This window comes from Gouania willdenowi, chromosome 12 (assembly GCF_900634775.1).
Source record: "Gouania willdenowi chromosome 12, fGouWil2.1, whole genome shotgun sequence".
NCBI lineage: Eukaryota > Metazoa > Chordata > Actinopteri > Blenniiformes > Gobiesocidae > Gouania > Gouania willdenowi.
This window is the reverse complement of record NC_041055.1, coordinates 12,492,325-12,511,843: the sequence shown is the minus strand read 5'-3', so window position 1 is coordinate 12,511,843 and position 19,519 is coordinate 12,492,325. Positions and strand designations below refer to the sequence as shown.

The 19,519-nt window shown below is 38.3% G+C and overlaps 1 protein-coding gene across 1 annotated transcript; it reads left to right on the top strand.

The window, feature by feature from the left end:
* The first annotated feature begins 1,116 nt into the window (after nucleotides 1-1,116).
* On the top strand, nucleotides 1,117-19,077 carry thnsl2 (threonine synthase-like 2). The gene is made up of 9 exons (XM_028463563.1): nucleotides 1,117-1,251; nucleotides 6,254-6,484; nucleotides 8,542-8,736; nucleotides 9,066-9,218; nucleotides 9,291-9,530; nucleotides 15,712-15,860; nucleotides 15,980-16,105; nucleotides 16,361-16,515; nucleotides 17,474-19,077. The coding sequence occupies exons 2-9, from the start codon at nucleotides 6,262-6,264 to the stop codon at nucleotides 17,697-17,699; spliced, it is 1,467 nt and encodes a 488-aa protein (XP_028319364.1). The 5' UTR covers nucleotides 1,117-1,251; nucleotides 6,254-6,261; the 3' UTR covers nucleotides 17,700-19,077.
* Nucleotides 19,078-19,519: the final 442 nt, after the last annotated feature.

Here is a 19,519-nt window from a genome sequence, read left to right as displayed (position 1 = left end):
GTTATAAAGGCTATTTTTCACAATAGGTGTGTCTTCAGATTTTTACTTGTCCTTTGGTGTACCTTGGGCACAAAAAGTTTGGGAAGCACTGCTCTATGCAACTCAAAAAAATGTAAACATGGAGAGGCAGCTAAGTGGGAGCGCTAAACGGAAACTAAAAAAGGAGAAGGCGATCAGAAACGCAGAAAATTTAAAGAAACACATACCGAACATAGGTCATTTTTTCACTCCTGTGTATTTTGTCAGATCAGCATTTCTTTGACAGAAATTGACAGGTTTTCAGATGTTTATGTTTTGCCTGATTATACTGATGCTGCTGTGTTTTATTTCATAGCATCATATGTGAGGGAGGGGCTTTGACAAGAGAATATAGTGGTGCATTTGTATTTCTATGAGCATTTGCACATCTGTACAACAAAATGCACTTGATGACAGTAAGATATTGGTGTAGTGAGTAAATGTATGTATATTACTGGAATTTATTTATTATTTTGCCATATTATAGTAATCCTGGGGTCGTGATGATGGGGCCCCTGAAAATTTTTGCCCAGGATACAGCGAAGTGTTAATCTGGCCCTGCCCATACCGCGACATTTTCATACACTCACATATGTAGTATACCCAGGAATGTCATTTATTATTCGTAGTGTTAATCATTAAGCAGGACTCTCAGATGAAATATTTCTGGGGAGAAACATTGTGTGTGTACATTAATGACCAAGATAATAATCGTTTTCACACTCTGTAACTGCGCATGCGCGACTTGGGTGGTGTCTAGGGCACTATAAAATCTGTTGGTTTTTTTTTTCCAAATTCCGTTTTTTCCACTTTAATTTTTTAAATTCCCTTTTTTTTTTTTTTTTGTATGTAAATGTCATATTAAGATGCATGAGAACTGCATTAATGTCACCCAATTTCCTCTCAGGGATATAATGATGTAATGAATCTGAGCAGGTTTAGTGATTACGTTTTGATCAACTTAATTTAAATTAACCTAATTTAAGTTATCCTATCTTTTGTAGCTCTGATGAGATGTTGTGAGAATGTAACATTCTATTAACGTTGCGTCCGCTGACTTTTATTTTGTTTACCGGAAGTTCCCACTGAAACGGTTGTACTTGAGGTAGCTTGCTGACTGTGAATGTATACCTACGAGGCACGGTCAAAAGGCTGGAATAAAAAGAACTAAAAGACAACACGGACTGAGTTATTCTTAGTTAACCAGGCACAACAGTCCAAGCACTAAACAAGGTAAGATGATTAAAGCTTCTCACCGAGTGCCGCTGCGCTATACGAAAAACGGACAGAGCTTTACAGGCACAGCAAAGTTAAACGAGCACTGATGGCTCTGTATTTAGGAGTCAGTGGTGATTTGCGTTGTTTTAGAGAGCGTTTTAGTGGTTTAAGATGAGTTTAACGCATGAGGAGACATGAGGAGGGAGGACGGTACACCTGATAAGCGGTTCCCGGAAACATTTCCTCATTAAAAAAAAAAAAACTTTCTTTGCTCCAGAACTGCATAAAAATACATAAATATACAACCTATTTCCTTAGGTTTATCATTTAAAAAAAAAAAAAAAAAAAAGCCAAAACGGGTGTAGCCACTGCTCTGACCCATCTGGTAAGACGAGCAGCTTCCTCCACGGTGCATGAGGGATCGATCCTGGTAAAGCTGATGTACTGTGGGGGCCAAAAAAAAAAAAAAACTCACTCATAAGTAAATCTAGTCACAATGAACACATTTACATAGGTCAGTGCTTGTCCACGAATGTGTCGGAATTAGGGCTGAACGATTTTGGAAAATAATCTAATTGCGATTTTTTTGTTCCTTATATTGTGATTGCAATTTAATATGCCGTTATTTTTTCAAGGGCCTCTTGTCATGTATATTTCAATGAACACAAGCAATAAATCAATCTATTTCATAATGAAAAATTCCAGATTTATTTAAACTTTAAAATAATATAAAATGTAAAATTTAAAGCACAGATTACAACAATAAAGCATACAAATCCGTGGCTTACCTCTTCAACATATCTAACTAACTTCACATTTCATGAAACATGTAAACATGTGGACTGCACTTCTTAAACACTCTCTGAACTTCACAGGATAGTATATGACAGGACAAGAAAAGAAAAATTGCAGTTTTTGTGATTAGAAAATTGCATTTTTTTAAGATATCGCAATAATATCGCAAATGCAATTAATCGTTCAGCCCTAGTGAGAATACTCTCATCTGATTTCATTTGAGTTGCCTCACGTAGTAGTCCTACATTAATGATATGAAGAATACATTCTAAACCCAGTTGGCAATATATTAGCTTGCATAACATTCAATACAACCTTGAAAAGTTTCTGTACACCTATTTCTGGTGTCAAGCTGTGAAACGATCAGGAACACAAGCAAAGTCCAAATATCAACCAGTTCAACAAAATGTACAAAAACAGATTATTTAGCAGGTATATTAATTATAGTGAATAATAGTGCATTAATTTTATATAGCGCTTTTTTGGACACTCAAAGTCACTTTACAAAATTAAGGGATTATCCTGTCACTCCACACTTAAGGCTGTTTTATGCTTGATGCATCAACGTGCTGCGTGGAAATGAGACGCACGGAATCCGCATGAAACAACGCAAGTTGCATTTATACTTCGTGCGGCTTCCGCTACCAAACTGCAAGGGGCTGTGTATTACTAACACACGCCAACCACGGTACAAAAGTACAGTAGAAGAAGTAGCCTTTGTTTACAGCATGGCGGCTACGGCTAGACTGCGTCTACTTCTCCTATTTCTCCTCGAAGAAGAGGAAATTTGTTGTCCTTTGAGACGGAAAAGAAAGCGAAGGTGGTCAGCTCGTCCTTTAAATTGTAGGAGCCAACCTTCCGGGAACTACAGTCCCTGTACCACATGCGTTCCTGGCTGATGCTGCATTTCCTCTTCAACAAAATCTGATGCGACAATTTCCAGGTATACTATATATCTATTGGTGATCATGTTAAAACCGTTTTTGTATGTTAACTGTTAACACAACATAATTCATTTTTTTCTTCTTTTTCCCAACATGGTTTTCTCTCTTTCTATCTATACTGTGTATAACCTGAACATTGTCAAAACATTTTTTTAATAGTATTCGTAGAGTTGTATACTTATATATTCTGTGTTTTTTATTTTTTATTGTGCAATATCCTTTCTTGCAACATATTTTTCCCTTTTTCTATCTGTACTGTGTACAGGCCCATGTATGTATATATTTAAATTTTTTTGCTGTTGAAACTCTGCCAATCCCCCTAGTGGGATGAACATAGGGCATATCTCATCATCATCTCATTGTATTAACAGGAAAAAAACCTCAAAGATGCCCAGCAAATCTACACTACCGCCACTTACATGCCAGGAGGGTGATAGAGAACAGCTTCAGCATACGGGCAGCACGATGGCGAATCCTGGGACGACTGATGGAATTTCACCCACAGAAAACTGTGAAGGTTGTGAAGGCCTGTGTGGCCCTGCACATTTATTAAAGCAGCACAGATGCTGTCAACTCCCCAGCAACCAGTTCCATCCCTCCCAGATTCACAGACTCCTCGACACACACGGGGGTGATCCTGTGAGCAGTGGCGGCTTTCATGCAGGGGAAGCCCATTTTCTGCCTACTTCAGAAAATGTATCTGTTTATTTAAATGTGAATTCTAGTAGAATTCACATTTTGTTGTCAACAACTATTTGTAGATTAGCGCACACGCACGCATGCGCGTAGCTGCTGTTCGCTGGAGTGTGAGTGTTTGGTCAAAAGTCTCACAACACAAGCAGTAACAGTCTCCACAAACACCAAAAACAGACACTAGGTTTGTCAGAAGTTAATTCGCTATGAGAGGATCAGCAAAGTCTCCGTGTCAACACAGAGCAACGGACTGAAATATTTGAAAACCCCGCCTGTGTGCTTACAACGTCATACTCTCTGATTGGCTCATTTCGCTGTCAATCAAAATTGAATTAGCCTGAGACAGATCATCCAATCATCATCCATTATTCCAGCGTCCGGAACAGACAGATCCAGCCCACTGCTCCATAGACCTCCTGTGAAGCCCGGCGTCCGATGGGCGGGACTAAGTGCGTCATAACCGAGCATTTATCCAATGAGCGTCTAGTTTGACTGCAGTGGATCAACCCCTAAATCCTCTCCCATTGAATTCAATTGAAGCTGAACTTCACCACTGTTTATTAACACTGTCACTGTCAGTTTCCTGTTATAAGAAGCTGATTCTGAACTAAACATACATGTGTTCTGTCATATATTTAGTCAATGAAATGTACACACAACACTACATATTTGACCACTGATTTTAGGGGAAGCTGAGGTTCCCTTGTAGTCTTAAAGCATCCGCCACTGCCTGTGAGTGGAGGGCAGTCGTAGCAGACCACAACAACTTGTTGGACATTGGCCGTCTCAGCAAAGCACGAGCTAGCCAGGCTGCACTCTCAGCTCCAAGTGATCTCAAGTCATTGTTCCTGACACCACAGGGACTTGTTCTCTGGCAGGAGAATGTAATCAGAAAAGGTGTGCTGAACAGGAGTGAAGAAAATACAGGACTGTAGTGAATTAGAAATATAAAACTGTTTTTATTGCAACACACTGTAACAAAAGAAATAAAATGTACTAAAAAAGAATTGCACTTCTTTGTGACCTCTATTCTATATTCTCATACAGCACTTGGTAGATTCTATGTTTGACTGCCTCGACTTAGTGTGCTGGGATGGATTCCAGCATGTCAGCAACAACACAGCCGAACCTTGTGTGTTCTGTGTCCTTAATGGTGGCTATAACGGTGGCTCCCACTTTCTCAATATCTACTAAACTATTTTCAATCAGGTCAGCATCTCTCTTCTTCAACTCTGGTTCTGGCGACATACTCCTTGAGGAACTCCTTTTACCTGAGTAGAACGGCAGAAGTGATCAGAACCAGAAAAAACTTTATTTATCCCAGAGGGGTAATTAGGAAGGCACTGAGCAGCATATAAATAAACAATGATAATAATTGAACACTAATAAATATATATATATAATCCAAGTAATATACACACATGCAGAAAACAAGGGGGTCGTGATACAAGTATATAAGTAGGGCCACTTGCGGCCCTCAGTTTAATTTGATGCTGCCCCCAAAGTAAATGTGCAAAATGATAGAAAAATACCCAAAACGTGAGCAAGAATAAATAAATAAAAATAGAATTACAACATTGCAGGAAAATACAATAAAAGACCAGAGAAACACAGAAAATACTCCAAAAACACACAAAACTAATAGAAAAATGAACGAAACAACAGTAATACACAGAAAATGACCACAAAAGTACACCAAAAGACAAGAAAAAAAACTCAGCAAACCCACAGCACTAACAAAAAAACAAGACAACAGAAATACACAAAAAAATTACTCCAAAAACACATGACAGCACAAATACACAATATGTCTCTGAAAAACATATTTTACAGGAAAAATACACAAAAGAACAGAAATGCACAAAATGCCTACTAATGAGCAAGACAACAAACATTCTAAATGCTGACATTTTTGTGGCCCCACTGTGATAAAAGTTGCCTACCTCTGATATAAGTAAAGAAGAACATAAAAATCCCTCGCGTTCAATAGGGGAAAAATAAAAACACTTACCATCACTAAAAGTAGGAGACTGTGGTTCCACACATGAGGAGATTGAGGACACATATGAAGAGGCCAAAAGCAAATTGTCTCATATTGTTCAACATTGTCCCAGAGTCTCCCACATTGTCCCAGCATGTCTCACATTTGTCCTACATTGTCTCAAATTGTCATTCACTGTCCCAGAGTGTCCGAATTTGTCCTACATTGTCCAAGAGTATCCCACATTGTCCCAGCATGTCTCACATTGTCTCGCATTGTCCTATATTGTCCCAGTGTGTCCCAAATTGTCCTACAATGTCTCAAATTGTCCTACATTGCCCCAGAGTGTCCCACATTGTCCCAAAGTGTCCCATATTGTCTCACATACAAAAATACTTTTTTCCTATAACTTGGCCAATCTTATTTTATTTTGTGAATAGCACAAGCGACTTAAGCTGCTCTGACTAATTCTAACTAATAATTTGTGGATCTGTATCGGTAAACTATCAGGCTGGAGTAGACCTGTATTGCTTGATTTTTCAGGTTATAATCAAAGATTAATTTAGAGCCATACTTACTGATAGAGTACCTTGTGTTTTTCCAGGCTTACATATGCAGTATTGCAGCACTCGCGGTGGGGTACATGGATGGAGCTTCAAGGAAGTTCTTTTCTCAGGGTATGCTCCAGATGGCGGGATGTTCATGCCAGAGAGTGTCCCTGTGCTGAGCACAGACACCCTGAGGGGCTGGAAAGGCCTTTCCTACAATAAAATAGTGACAGAGGTCACTTCGCTGTTCATACCACCACAACTTATCCCTAGAGGGGACCTAGAGGGTAAGTTTCCATTTAACTCTGTAAGACTCAGACATAAAAATACATGTAAGAAAAGTTTTCAACCTTCCAGGTAGTTTTGTAGGTGTCCTTGGGGATAAATATAAGGTGATTGCAAAAAAATATATTATATTTGTACGGTTGTATGGAAATGTTTATTATTAATTATTAATGTATTATTATTGATTATTACAATGTTGCGTAAATGAGCTAGCTAGATAGACTATTTATATATTGTAAAGCTACATACACAAAATGTGTTCTCTGCATTTAAGGAGCAGTGGGCCGCCAAGGTGTAGCATCCGGGGGAGCAATTAGGGTTAATATAAGGGACTGATCAACATCCCACAGTGATGGACCAGCGTCAACGCCTCTCACACGCAGCTCTGCTCGTCACAGTCTATTTGAAGCTGTGACGGGCAGCGATACTTCATGCACCGCTACTTGGTTAAAACCAGACACCATCCAACAAAGTGAACTAGTCTAAGTCTAAGATCCACCCAAAGTTCCCACAAACACGGTGACAGTTCTCTACTAAAGCATGCTAAGCTAACCCACTGACTCATAAGACTCGGCTAACAATCATTGTATTAAAGGAATAGACCAAGTAAAAACTACACAGTTTACTGTCATCAAACCACAAAGGGTCACATGTCGTGTGAAATAAATGTTAGTATAAATACTAATGTCACTATTCATCCGTCCCAACTTGTGAAACGCAATATTTTTAAACTATATTTCACGTATTCACAGACAAGCTGGTCCCATTACACAGTAATTTAACTATTGTGATTATTACACCTAAATATCCTGAATGATTACATCATCAAGCTTGATCTGGTTTGCTTAGGTTATCAGAGAGATATTTATCAACCATAACTTTATTAAACTCATTCTCAGATAAAAAATTAACTATATTCAGCTGCACTGGTTTATATTAAACAATAAAAACACTATTGTAGTTATTTTTGCTTTTCATGTGCTATTTTTCTTTTTTTAGAAAATAATTTCATTATAAATGAGGAAATAAATAAATTATATACAATAACACTAATGGAGTGACCCATTTGCACAAACGTTTTAATGTGTAAATGCTATGACTGAAGCAGATTTTAGAGTTGATATATTCAATTTCTTTTGTTCGTAAGGAACCTGTTTACACTTTAAAGCTAGGGTAGGCGATTTTCTCCAGATAACTTTTTAAGTTTTTGGTTGAAATTTTCTTAATGTCCTGATATGATTAAGATCATATGTGCTCTGAAAAAGGAAAGAAGAAAATCTGTCAACTGTAGCAGCTGTAAACCTGTAATAACTTCGACCAATTTAAAAAAAACGAACCATTTTTTTTAACCCTGCTTGTTCTCGACACCTCGCCCACACTCAAAGCGCGTCACGGACTTAAAACAGAGTTTTAAGTCCGTGACGTTTTATAACATATATAATGAGAAAGTTTAGTGTTTACTTACTACTGAATGAGACATGAGACGACAAAGTTCCTACACAATACAAACGATGAGCATAGATGCGCAGCAGCAGCCCTGCTTGTGGGTGAAGGACGGAGCACAGAGGGGAGGGGGGAGGAGGATGAAGGCGGAGCCAACCGGAAAGCTACATTCAAAATCATGCTAGCTTTCGAAAATCCACTACCCTACCTTTAAGTTGGGAATTTTTTAATTTATTTGTTTTTATTTGTCTTAATTTGCCCCAAGCCAAATTTAAAAGATTGTAGAACATAAATAATTGTACGATTTGTCATTCGATTAATCGTTTCACACACACCAACATAGATTTTTGATTATCAATTCTATCATTTACTGCGTTTAGGACTGCCATTGTTGTAATAAGCAGTTTTATGTTACAGGATTGATCAATAAATGAATTATTTGTTATAATGTTTACACGAAACTTTTCCTTAACCTTAGCTAAGACAGGTTGTTTATAGATAAACTCGTAGTTGCTCAGATATGAGTTGTTGAAAAGCATATTATAATAGTCCATCAATGAGTGTATTTTTCACCAGAAAGCTCCCGCTAATCTCAAATTCTGTTTTTATATACTAGTCTTAGTGGACGAGGCCCTGTCGAGTTTCTCAATTCCTGAGGTGGTGAGAATTGCCAGGTTAAAGGATGGCCTGTCAGTCCTGGAGCTTTTCCATGGAGAAACATTGGCCTTCAAGGACTTGAGTATGACCTGCACTGTGCGCTTCATCAACTACTTCCTGCGAAAAGAAAACCGACGAGCTACTGTTGTTGTAGGTAAGTGCCACAAAAAGTAATTATTGTGCTTTTGGATGTAGGTAAATCCAAAGTAAATATTAATTAGGTATTTATTAGTTAATTAATAGAAAATCCGGACCAAACAGATATAAAGGTGGAATCAAGATAAACATACCAATAATCAAAATTAGGTAAAAAACAAACCTGGTTTTTCCTTAACATATCCAACCTTCATATTAATTGTCTCCAAACTTTAGATATTTATCACACATTCCATTTCCTTTATATTTATATTTACCTTTCATAATACAGCCCAGAGATAGTATGTGTGATTAAATTGAAGCATTTCAAACAATTGTCTTCTGCAGGGACGTCAGGGGACACTGGTGGCTCAGCCATTCAGAGTGCAAAAGGCCTTCCTGGGCTGGATTTGGTGGTGGTTTACCCCCTAGGACGCATAACTCCTGTACAAGAAAAACACATGATCTCCTGCCTAGAGGACAATGTGCATGTGTTTGCAGGTACATCTCTTAATAAACTGAAGGATCTTTATATTTGGAAGCTTTTGTCAATTTAAAGTCTTTGTTATGCAGCGCACGGAAGCTCAGATGACATTGACCAGCCGCTCCGCCGTCTGTTTGCTGACCAGGACTTTGTCTCGTCTCATAGCCTCATGAGCCTCAATTCAGTCAACTGGGCTAGAGTTATGATCCAGCTAGCTCACTTCATCTATGCCTACATCGAATTGAGTGATATGGAGCAGGCCAAGGTACACGACCAGCTGCCGCCGATGGAGGTAGTGGTTCCTACAGGTGGAGCAGGAAACATTGCAGGTGGGCTTTTTACTAAAATCAAAATCACTAGAATATGTTTAAAACAATCATACAGCAATAAATGAGTTGATTTAAACACATTTCACAACTAATGTAAAGAAAACGTATCTAGATTCAATTGTTTAATTATGAGTTTATACTGTATATGATACTTGAGAATTGACAAGATTGTACTTGCAAAAGTATTCATTCCCCTACAACAAATTTTGTCACATTACAACCCCAAATGTATTATGTTACAAAATATATTAGAATTTTAGACCAACACAACATGCCGCATATTTGTAACTTAGAATGATACATGGACAATAAAAAACTGAAAAGCTTGTTGTGCAAAAGTATTCAGCCTCCCTGAATCAAAACTTTGTAGAGCCACTGTTAGGTACGATCAAGTCTTTTGGCACATGTTTTTACAAACTTCACATCTACAGACTGCCTGTTTTTGCGCATTTTCTTTGCAAAACTGCTCCAGCTCAGTCAGATTTAATGGGTAGCATCTGAACAGCAATTTTACAGTGTTGCCAGAGAATTTCAATTGGATTAAAGTCTGGACTTTGACTAAGCCCTTCTGGACTTTGAATATGCTTTAATCTAAACCAGGGGTGTCCAAATTATAGACAGTATTCACTGACGTCACATCTGGGTGCCCCAGTGTCATGTTTAGGGGCAAGCAAACACAAACATCATATACATATATGGTGTCCATGCTAGAAAATGCGTGGCTGCGCTAGTACACACATGGAAAAATCGGACAATAGTTAACACCTGTGCCATTCACGGGTGTCACAGCAGACAGAGCAAAGATGTCAAGCGGGGCTTGATGTGCTTACCTCAGGGTCTGGTCTCACGCTCACCTCTGTGACATCACTGGGGAGTTCTCCCTCCTCAAAAGACTTATTGAATGTATGTTGTAGCAATTTATTTGTTTGACTTTTCAATACTTCATAAAACTCTGTGCAAAATCCGTCAGCCCCTGGGCTTTTGCTGGACTGAAGTGATGATATTGCCTCATCAATTTCTTGTATGGTAACTGGCACTTCTAATAATATTGCACGTTCATCTGTCAATTGTGGCATTTCTAATCTGTCCAAAAAGTGATCACTGTTAAGCTGTTTCAGAACTGTACAGTTTCTCATAAAAAGTTTTAAAACATTCATAAATTTCTATGTTGTTTGTTATACAAGTTTGGTCATCAGATACTGTAGAGAAAAAAATATTTTGGGGGAAAATTTCTTGCGAAACGAACCAAAAATTGTATTTGGTTTATTGCCAAATTCAAATATTGTTTGCTTAGCAAACAAAATATCTGATTCAGCCTTCTTTGTTAATAAATCAGCAAGTTTTAGTCTGGTTCTCTTTAAATCTTTTAATGTCTCATCTGATTTTGATACAAAGAAATCTTGCTCCAGCCTTCTAATTCCCTTTTGAACTTTAAGTTCTTCTTGTACTAATATGATATGATCATACCTCACATATAGGTTTTATATGCTTCCCATATCACTCTTGGATCTGACACAGAGTTGTCATTTATTTCCAAATATAAATCTGTCTGAGCTTCTAGAAAATGGATGAAGGTATCATCATAAAACAAGGTTGGAATAATTTTCTTTGAAAGTGAGCTTTCTAAAGGCCTAATAGGTTGCATTTCTAAGATGACATGAGCATGGTCTGAGAGAGCGATGGGTCCAATGTCAGTTACTTCCACTAAGTTAACCAGGTATTTTGATATAAATATATAATCAATACAAGAGTGGGGCAGGTGGGGTGGAGAATAGAATGTGTAGCTTTTAGTGTTCTGATTTAATTGTCTCCAGCTGTCAAGTAAATTAAACACTTCAAGAAAATTGAATAAAACCTTGCTGGACTTTGAGTAGTTTTAGGAGGATTCCGGTCAAAAACGGGAGAGAGAGCGCAATTGAAGTCATTACGGATTATTATATTGTCACAGTCCTTTTCAGCTATTTTACTGATAAGGAGCGCAAAAAAGTAATCATCGTGAACATTAGGCGCATGTACATTACCTACCAAAATCTAAAGTGCTGGAATCAAGAGTAGGTTTTTTGAGAAGGGGTTTGATTACAGCTACTTTAAAGGACTGTGGCACGTAGCCTATTGATAGGGATATATTTATTGTCTCTAACAAAGATGGGCAGACCAGGGGAACATCTTCTTTAAACAGCTTAGTTGGGATCGGATCTGAAAGGCAGGTCGATGGTTTGGAGGATGAAATAATAGAGTTAAGTTCCTGAAGTCCTATATGTGTGAAACAGTTTAGGTTAGGCCTATTTACATTTAATGGTACAGCAGGCCCAGGTGAAGGCAGGGAGTGGCTAATTTTATCTCTAATCTTGTGAATTTTATCGTTAAAAAATGTCAAAGTCCTCACAGCTGAGGGCTAGAGGAATCATGGGCTCAATAGAGCTCTGACTTTGTGTTAGCCTGGCTACAGTGCTGAAAAGGTACCTCGGATTATTTTTATTTTCTTCAATTAGTGAGGAGTAGTATGTAGATCGACTATGTCGTAAGGCTGTCATGTATTTACTATGGCTTTCTTGCCAGAGTATTTGTGACTCTGTTTTATTGGAGCGCCACATTCTCTCTAATTTACGGGTTGTTTGTTTGAGTGTGTGAGTTTCAGAGCTAAACCACGGAGCTTTCCTCTGACGTTTAATAGTTTTTTCCCTCAATGGGGCAATTGAGTCCAAGGTGGATTTTAGTAGACTAGCAGAGCTATCGACAAGCAGATCCAGTTGAGAGGGGTTATAATTAATATCATAGTTATTTATTGGATGGTGCACTGAGTTTAAGGCAGCAGGAATGGCCTCTTTAAATTTAGCCACAGCACTATTGGACAGATTTCTACTCGTAACTATTTTATTGCACAGTGCGAGATCCTCTAGGATAATGTTAAAAGATAGTAAAAAGTGATCTGATAGCAGAGGATTTTCAGGGTAGACTTTTAGTTCATTAATATCAAGGCCATATGTTAGAACAAGATCAAGAGTATGATTTAAACGATGAGTAGCTTCATTAATAGTTTGAAAAAAGCCAACTGAGTCTATTAGGGACATAAAGGCTGAGCTCAGGCTATCACTATCTTTGTCAACATAGATATTAAAATTTCCTACTATCAGTATTTTATCAGAACTGAGGACTAAGTTTGATATAAACTCAGAGAATTCTGATAGAAATTCAGAATAAGGGCCTGGAGGACGGTAAATTATTGCAAATAAGACTGGGTGGCAGGTTTTTGATTAGGTATGAAATAAATTTAGAACCAGGCTTTCAAAGGAAGTGTAATTGGCCTTTGGTTTAGGATAGATTAGGAGAGAGGAATGATAAATAGCTGCTACACCACCTCCACGGCCTATGTCTCGTGGCATATGAGTATTTAAATGACTGGGAGTAGTGGCTTCATTTAAACTAACATATTCATCTTGATACAGCCATGTTTCAGTTAAACAGAATAAATCAAAGTTATTTTCTGAGATAAGGTCATTTACTAGTAGAGATTTGGATCTCAGTGATCTAATATTTAATAGAGCACATCTAATGGTTTTATGTTTTGGTGTTTCTATATTTGAGATTTTAATTTTTTTCAGATTTTTATAATTGATACCTCTTTTATTTGATTTTATGTTAAAATCATTGTGAAATTTGGGTCGGGGGACAGACACCGTCTCCATAAAATAATATTCATCACCGTCACAACAGTTGTCATGGCGATGAACACAGCTATCATAATAGCATAATAGCAATGGGAGGGAAACTGTCCGAAGGCAAGCGCAGAGGGGCGTGCAGGACTCCACCTCTGTAACATGGTCTCATTCATGAGATGTCATAACAGTGACTGTGCCATGTTTTCTGATAGTAGAGATGCTCCCTCCAAAGTAGGGTGGATTCCATCTCTTCCTATCAGGTTCGGGACAACACGTCCACGGCGAATTAGAAGGTTGAGGGGGATATAACAGTCTTTTTTTCCCTCAATTGTCACTAGTTAGCTTATCTTCATAGTCTTATTACAGCTGTGGAGTCACAATGTCGATAGTTTAACCACTTTCTAACATTGTACCTGTTAATGGAAGCGGTGGATTGTTTATCCAATGCTTGGCAATGTCTTAATGTAGTCAGCAACTTCCTTCATTGTAGAAAGGGTAATCGGTTGTCCGCTGGGGGGGGGATTTTGATCACAGCCGGGTAGAGATAGGCGTATTTAACCCCTGCTTCCCGAAGCCTTTGTCGTGCACCTGCCGACTCTTATCTGCGCTTTACCACGTCTGCAGAAAAGTCCTGATAGAAAGACACTCCTCGTCCATCCAGTGTTACTCTTCCCTTGATTCTTGCAGTAATATCTTCTGTCTGTCCATATAATCATTATGCCTCACCAAGACCGCACGGAGGTTACTTCTAAATCGGGTCCGGTGGAGGTCCAGTGCGGTGCACCCGTTCTATTCCGAGTCGCTTCTCTTAGTTATTATTTCTGGGTTATATGAATGAGAATATTAATTACGATTATTAATATTACTTAAAATATGCTAGTGTGCCAGTTTTCAGACTAAACCCAATAATTTGAAACCAGGGAAAAGTTAATTTGAACAGCAATCTACACCATAATCAATAAATCAATAAGTCAATAAATCAGAGGAATCAAGAATACAAATTAACCTTTGATTACATAATTCAATCAAACAAACAATGTGATAATTCAATCATAATGAGATGCAATTCTAAGATGATAAAAGTGGGATTACAACGTAGATGAGTGAAATCGCTATTCTAAGGAACCAACTGGTTTTCCAACCGCATTGTTTAGCATCAGCTGCTAACTCAGTGTACTTAAGGCTCTTGCGTTCAAAGGCCTCCTCTACAGCAGCCTCCCAGGGAACGGTAAGCTCTATGATGTACACGATGCGAAGTGAATAGGACCAGAGCACAAGGTCTGGTCTTTAGTTTGTTGTGGTGATCTCAGTGGGGAAGCAAAGCCTCTGGTTTAGATCTGCCACCAACTTCCAGTCACAAGCCCCTTCGAGCTGGCCCGTGTCCAAAGTTGTATGGACTTTGGGTGGCTTTATACCTTCTCAGGTGAACTCACTCGTGGGTGGAGGATGGACTGGTGGAGGAGCCAGGGCATTAAATCTTCACTCGTCTTGACTCCAGAGTAGCTGCGAGGCACTGCAGGAGCCTTGTGATAGGCTCATCTTGCAGCCAGTTCGGATGTGTTTGAGGTTTGCTGGAGATTAACAGAGGGGGCACGTGGGGTCTGATTGGGTATTCAGAGACATCTACACAAAGTAGGCACGGACCAGAGAGAGAATACACACATAGAAGACAGAAGGATTAGGGAACTTAGAGGAACAGGAAACCTCAAGCACAGAGATCCTGACAGACGAGTGACAGAAACGCACACCTGGAGACATGCAGCGACAAAGACAGAGAATGAGACATACAAGGACAAACACGGAGACATAGAGAGGGGAAACACACTGTATGACAACTCTCTACACACACACCAAAGATCCAACACCCACACACACACTATGTACATGTCAATCAAACACTTAACCTAACAAACTAAATAGAACTTAAACAGGCAACTAGAACAATCCTGACAGTACCCCCACCCTCAAAGGTTGCCCCCAGGTGACCAAACCAGGTACGCAGCCCAATTCACAGGGTGGGCCCACATCATCCTTTTGGAATCTGCCCGGCTGGGGCCCATGGGTAGAGACCCGGCCACTAGGAGCTCGCTCGAGAGCCCCAACGACTGCTGCAAAGAAATACAATCCTGGGGCTGTGCTTAAAGCTGGCAATAAAAGCCATTCAAAATTGTAAGTAACTTCCGAGTGCTGTGTCACTGAACCCTTAAATAGCAGCAGTCATGCCACAAATGTTTACAACATTTCATTATTGATAGAAAGGTAACGTCTGTAAGTAATTCATTCCCAACAATCTTCTTTGCAATGCGTAGCCTACCTGATACTCTTCCTATTTTCACTTCATTAATATTTTTTAGTTTCTTTCTTGATTTGTAATTATTATTTGCACATCATTCCATAGTATATTAGTTTTGTTGTAAAATGACGATAAAGGCTGTTGGTATTTGTTTTTCAGTATTTCTGAATAAAGGCTGTTTTTACTGGTAACATTCTGTGTTCTGTTCTCACTCTCTTTGATATTGCAGCTGGCTACATAGTTAAATTAATGGGACTGCCTCTGAAGCTGGTTGCCATGGTAAACTCCAATGACATAGTTCACAGGACAGTAACCAGTGGGGACTTTTCCATGGCGGCTGAAGTCGCACAAACTTTGGCCCCTGCTATCGACATCCAGGTCTGTACTTGTTCAATTTCATGATTATTTCTGAAGATTACTTTAAGCCCAGTTTGAGAGATTACCATGTAAAAAGATGAAGTGGCCCGTGACTCTTCTGAGTGCTCTTTTGCCTGTAGGACCCATACAACATGGAGAGAATGTTCTGGTTGCTTTTGGGCAAAGATGGATCTTCTGTAAAAACGATGATGATGGAGTTTCAATGCTCCCAAAGACTCACACTGTCTGAACACCTCTACAATTTGGTACTTTTAGCATCTTGGAGGAACCTTAAAGGGATCCTCCACTGTTTTTACAAATGTGATCTAAAACCTTTGAAATGTCCTTATTCGAAGATCTATGCCTAACAAAACGCATTATTGTGCACCATATTTGTTTTCATTAACATTTAAAACTGGGACTACTTTACCCTGTGTTTTAGGCCACATTTGTTAAAACATTGGAGAATCCCTTTAACAGCCAAAGTAGCTTCATTAACCTGCCTCCTCCCTGTCGTCCAGCTCTCACAAGCTCTTGGGAGTGCCACAGTGAGTGACGAGGGCATCCTGGAGACTATGAGAAGGTGTTGGGAAGAAAATCACTATGTGCTGTGTCCTCACACAGCTGTTGCTGTGTGGCATCACTACCACTGTCCTTACAGCAGTGAAGTCAACAGGTAAGACGGTAGAAGAAATACTAAATGTTTACCATAGATAATCAAAGGTGATAGTACTCAGGGAGAAATGTCTCTTCTATTTGAAGCTTTGATTTTCTTTAAGCTTAACATTTTTTCTCTATATCTATATAAAGATTCATTTCATAGTAATAAGTTGAAGATAATTAATTTTTGGATTGCTCCCTATTTTGTTAAGTTTTGTTGTACAATTTTGTTGTACATTTTGTAATAATATTTTGAATTAAATTAATAATAATGGCTAGGATTTATATTGCTTTTTTTTCGAGGAAACTCAAAGTGAGTAAAGAAACCATTATTCATTCACACCAGTCACTCACATCAGTCATATGGTAAGCTACATTAAGCTACAAGCTGCCCTGGGGCATGGTGACAGAAGCGTGGCCCAAGGACACATCGACAATAACGTGGATAGGGCGAGATTTCAGCTCCCAACCCTTGGATTTTTGGATGACCCACTGATCCATGGTCACCCCAAATACTTGTTGACGCGTTGATTTTGCTACTTCTCAGAACAGCATGAAAAGAACAGTTGGATGGATTATTATTATTATTATTTAAAATCAAGATTTATATTGTATGTTGCTGTTTTCATGAAACAAATTGAGATATTAAATTTGGTCCATATCGCCTTGCCCTACCTCAGAGCAATGACTATTTTTGTTGATTTCTGTGTTTTGGGGGTTTTGTCAATCTGCATGTTTAGGATCTTTTTTGGAAATGAGCATTAGAAAACTCGTAACATTTACCAATGAAAATCAAAGTTTGAAGAAATACCATTCCTTGCTTTTCCCAAATTGAGCGACACGTAGTCTCGGAGATATTTATCTAATGCAGTCTTAAGACAACATACATTGACCACCACTATGATAAATATTTTATGTCTGTTCTAACATATCTTGTTTTGGTGTAAAGTATGTTGAATGTCTTCTCATTGCAGGTGTTACATTGCAACAGCATCTCCTGCCAAGTTTGAGGCAGCAGTGCAGAAAGCAGGGCTCAACATTGACCCACCCGTGGCATTGCAGGCTTTGGAGAAGTTGCCCACTCGATACCAGATCTTAGAACGGACTGTAAACTGGTGCCAAACCTGGGAGCACATACTCAGAGAGTGCATTATTTCTATGACCAAGGCCAGATACAACAAAGTGGAGTTCTACACCTGAGAGTGGATGTGCAGACCTATTTCATAAGGCTGTGTTTTAACTAGTTTTGAGTTGAGACCCACCCTCATCTTACAGTAGCAAGCCAAAGCTGGGAAAAAAATCAAATTCTCAAATATTTCTTTATAAAAAGATGTTTTTGTTGTTGCAGTTTTTAATTATATAAGGCAGAATGTTAATATAAAAATATTTTAATGACAGAATTTGGATGAAAGTGTGGAAAGTATTATTGTATTTGGCAATTGAAAATTGTCAAATATACTGTTCTGGTAGGAGTTTTTATAATTACAATTTTCAATTGCCAAATACATTGTAATTGTAGGAGTTGTTATTATTATTTTTCTTCCACAACTTGCTTTGTATGCCATGTCATAGTGGCAATGTCAAGGATGTGCAGTCGAGCTTTTTTGGAGCCAAAATGTCATGGTCAAGGTTGCGTCAAGTGTCAAAAACCAAATTTTTCCATATCTTGACGAATATTTCCTTTCAATGTGTGACCTACCAGTAAAAAGATCAGTAGGGGTCAAAGTTCATGACGTCATAAAAAAACTAAAATAATACTTTTTCCCCAATTACTTGGCCACAAATTGAGAGGCAATGCTCAGACTGGTACCAATGAACAACATGTCCTTTCAGTGTGTGACCTTGACCTTTGCTCAGGTCATATTTAAGGTCAAGGTCAATCTTCTGTTTTTGCGAATACATGTCTTGCCTAGTTATTCTTATTATTTTTCTTCCACAACTCATTTGTCGTGGAACTCCTCCTGGGCTAGGATGTGCAATCAACCTTTTTGGAGCCAAAATTTCAAGGTCAAGGTTGTATGTAAAAAAAACCCAACATTTTCCATATCTCTACGAATTATTATTGTACTAGTTCAATGATTACATTTATGAAAAGCTCATCTCAAGTGAAGTATTTTATTTAATTGGACCGAAGCTGTACAACCTACCAGTAAACAGATCGGTAGTGGTCAAATGTCGCACTATAGCAGCCTCGCTTCCCTCAGTCTGCCCTAGGACAGCTGTGGCTACAATAGTACCTTACCACCACTAAGAGTGGATTGAAAGAATAATGTCTTAATTCGTAAAGTGCTTTGAGTGTCTATGATAAAGCACTATATAAAATCTAATGCATTATTATTATTATTAACTTGGCCTCTGGTATCATTGAACAACATTTTCTTTCAATGTCTGACCTTGACCTTTGCTCAAGGTCATATTTAAAATCAAGAACTCCTCAGAAAAGTGAACAAAGTGCGACGTCAACGCTCTCAGGACAACGAAGTTCAGCCAAAAAAAAAAAAAATTCACTATAACTTGGCCACAAATTGAGATACAGTGCTCAGACTAGTACCAATGAAAAATATTTCCTTTCAATGTGTGACATTGACCTTTGCTCAAGTTCATATTTAAGGTCAAGGTCAGTCTTCTGTTTTTCCTGCATTACATCTTCCAATTTCATAAGTAAAAATAACAAACTTGTCAACAAATCCAGATACAGGTTGTCATTTTTGCCAATTTTCAATTGCCAAATACGTATTCACCTTGCGAATAGTAATAGAATAATGCCGAGTTTTAGTTTCAATTAGTTGACAAAAGAAGCTTCTCTGTTCTGTTAATAAAATTGGTTTAAATTAGTTTAATTTGAAATAGATAAATTGTTTTAGTTTGGGTTTAAAAAATTTTAATAATGCATTTTTCCAAGTGATAAAATACATATATATATATCCTTTCTTCAAATTCTCGGCTTTTTTTATTTTCAGCTTCCTTTGTGTAACAAGCCTATTAAAGGGTCAGTTGAGTTTGGAGCTTTGTCAATGATC

Coding starts and splice junctions, on each gene's coding strand:
- thnsl2 (XM_028463563.1), top strand. CDS start 6,262: ATGCAGTATTGCAGCACTCGCGGTGGGGTACATGGATGGAGCTTCAAG. Junction 8,737..9,065: donor ACGAGCTACTGTTGTTGTAG/GTAAGTGCCACA, acceptor TGTCTTCTGCAG/GGACGTCAGGGGACACTGGT. Junction 16,106..16,360: donor CTGAACACCTCTACAATTTG/GTACTTTTAGCA, acceptor CCTGTCGTCCAG/CTCTCACAAGCTCTTGGGAG.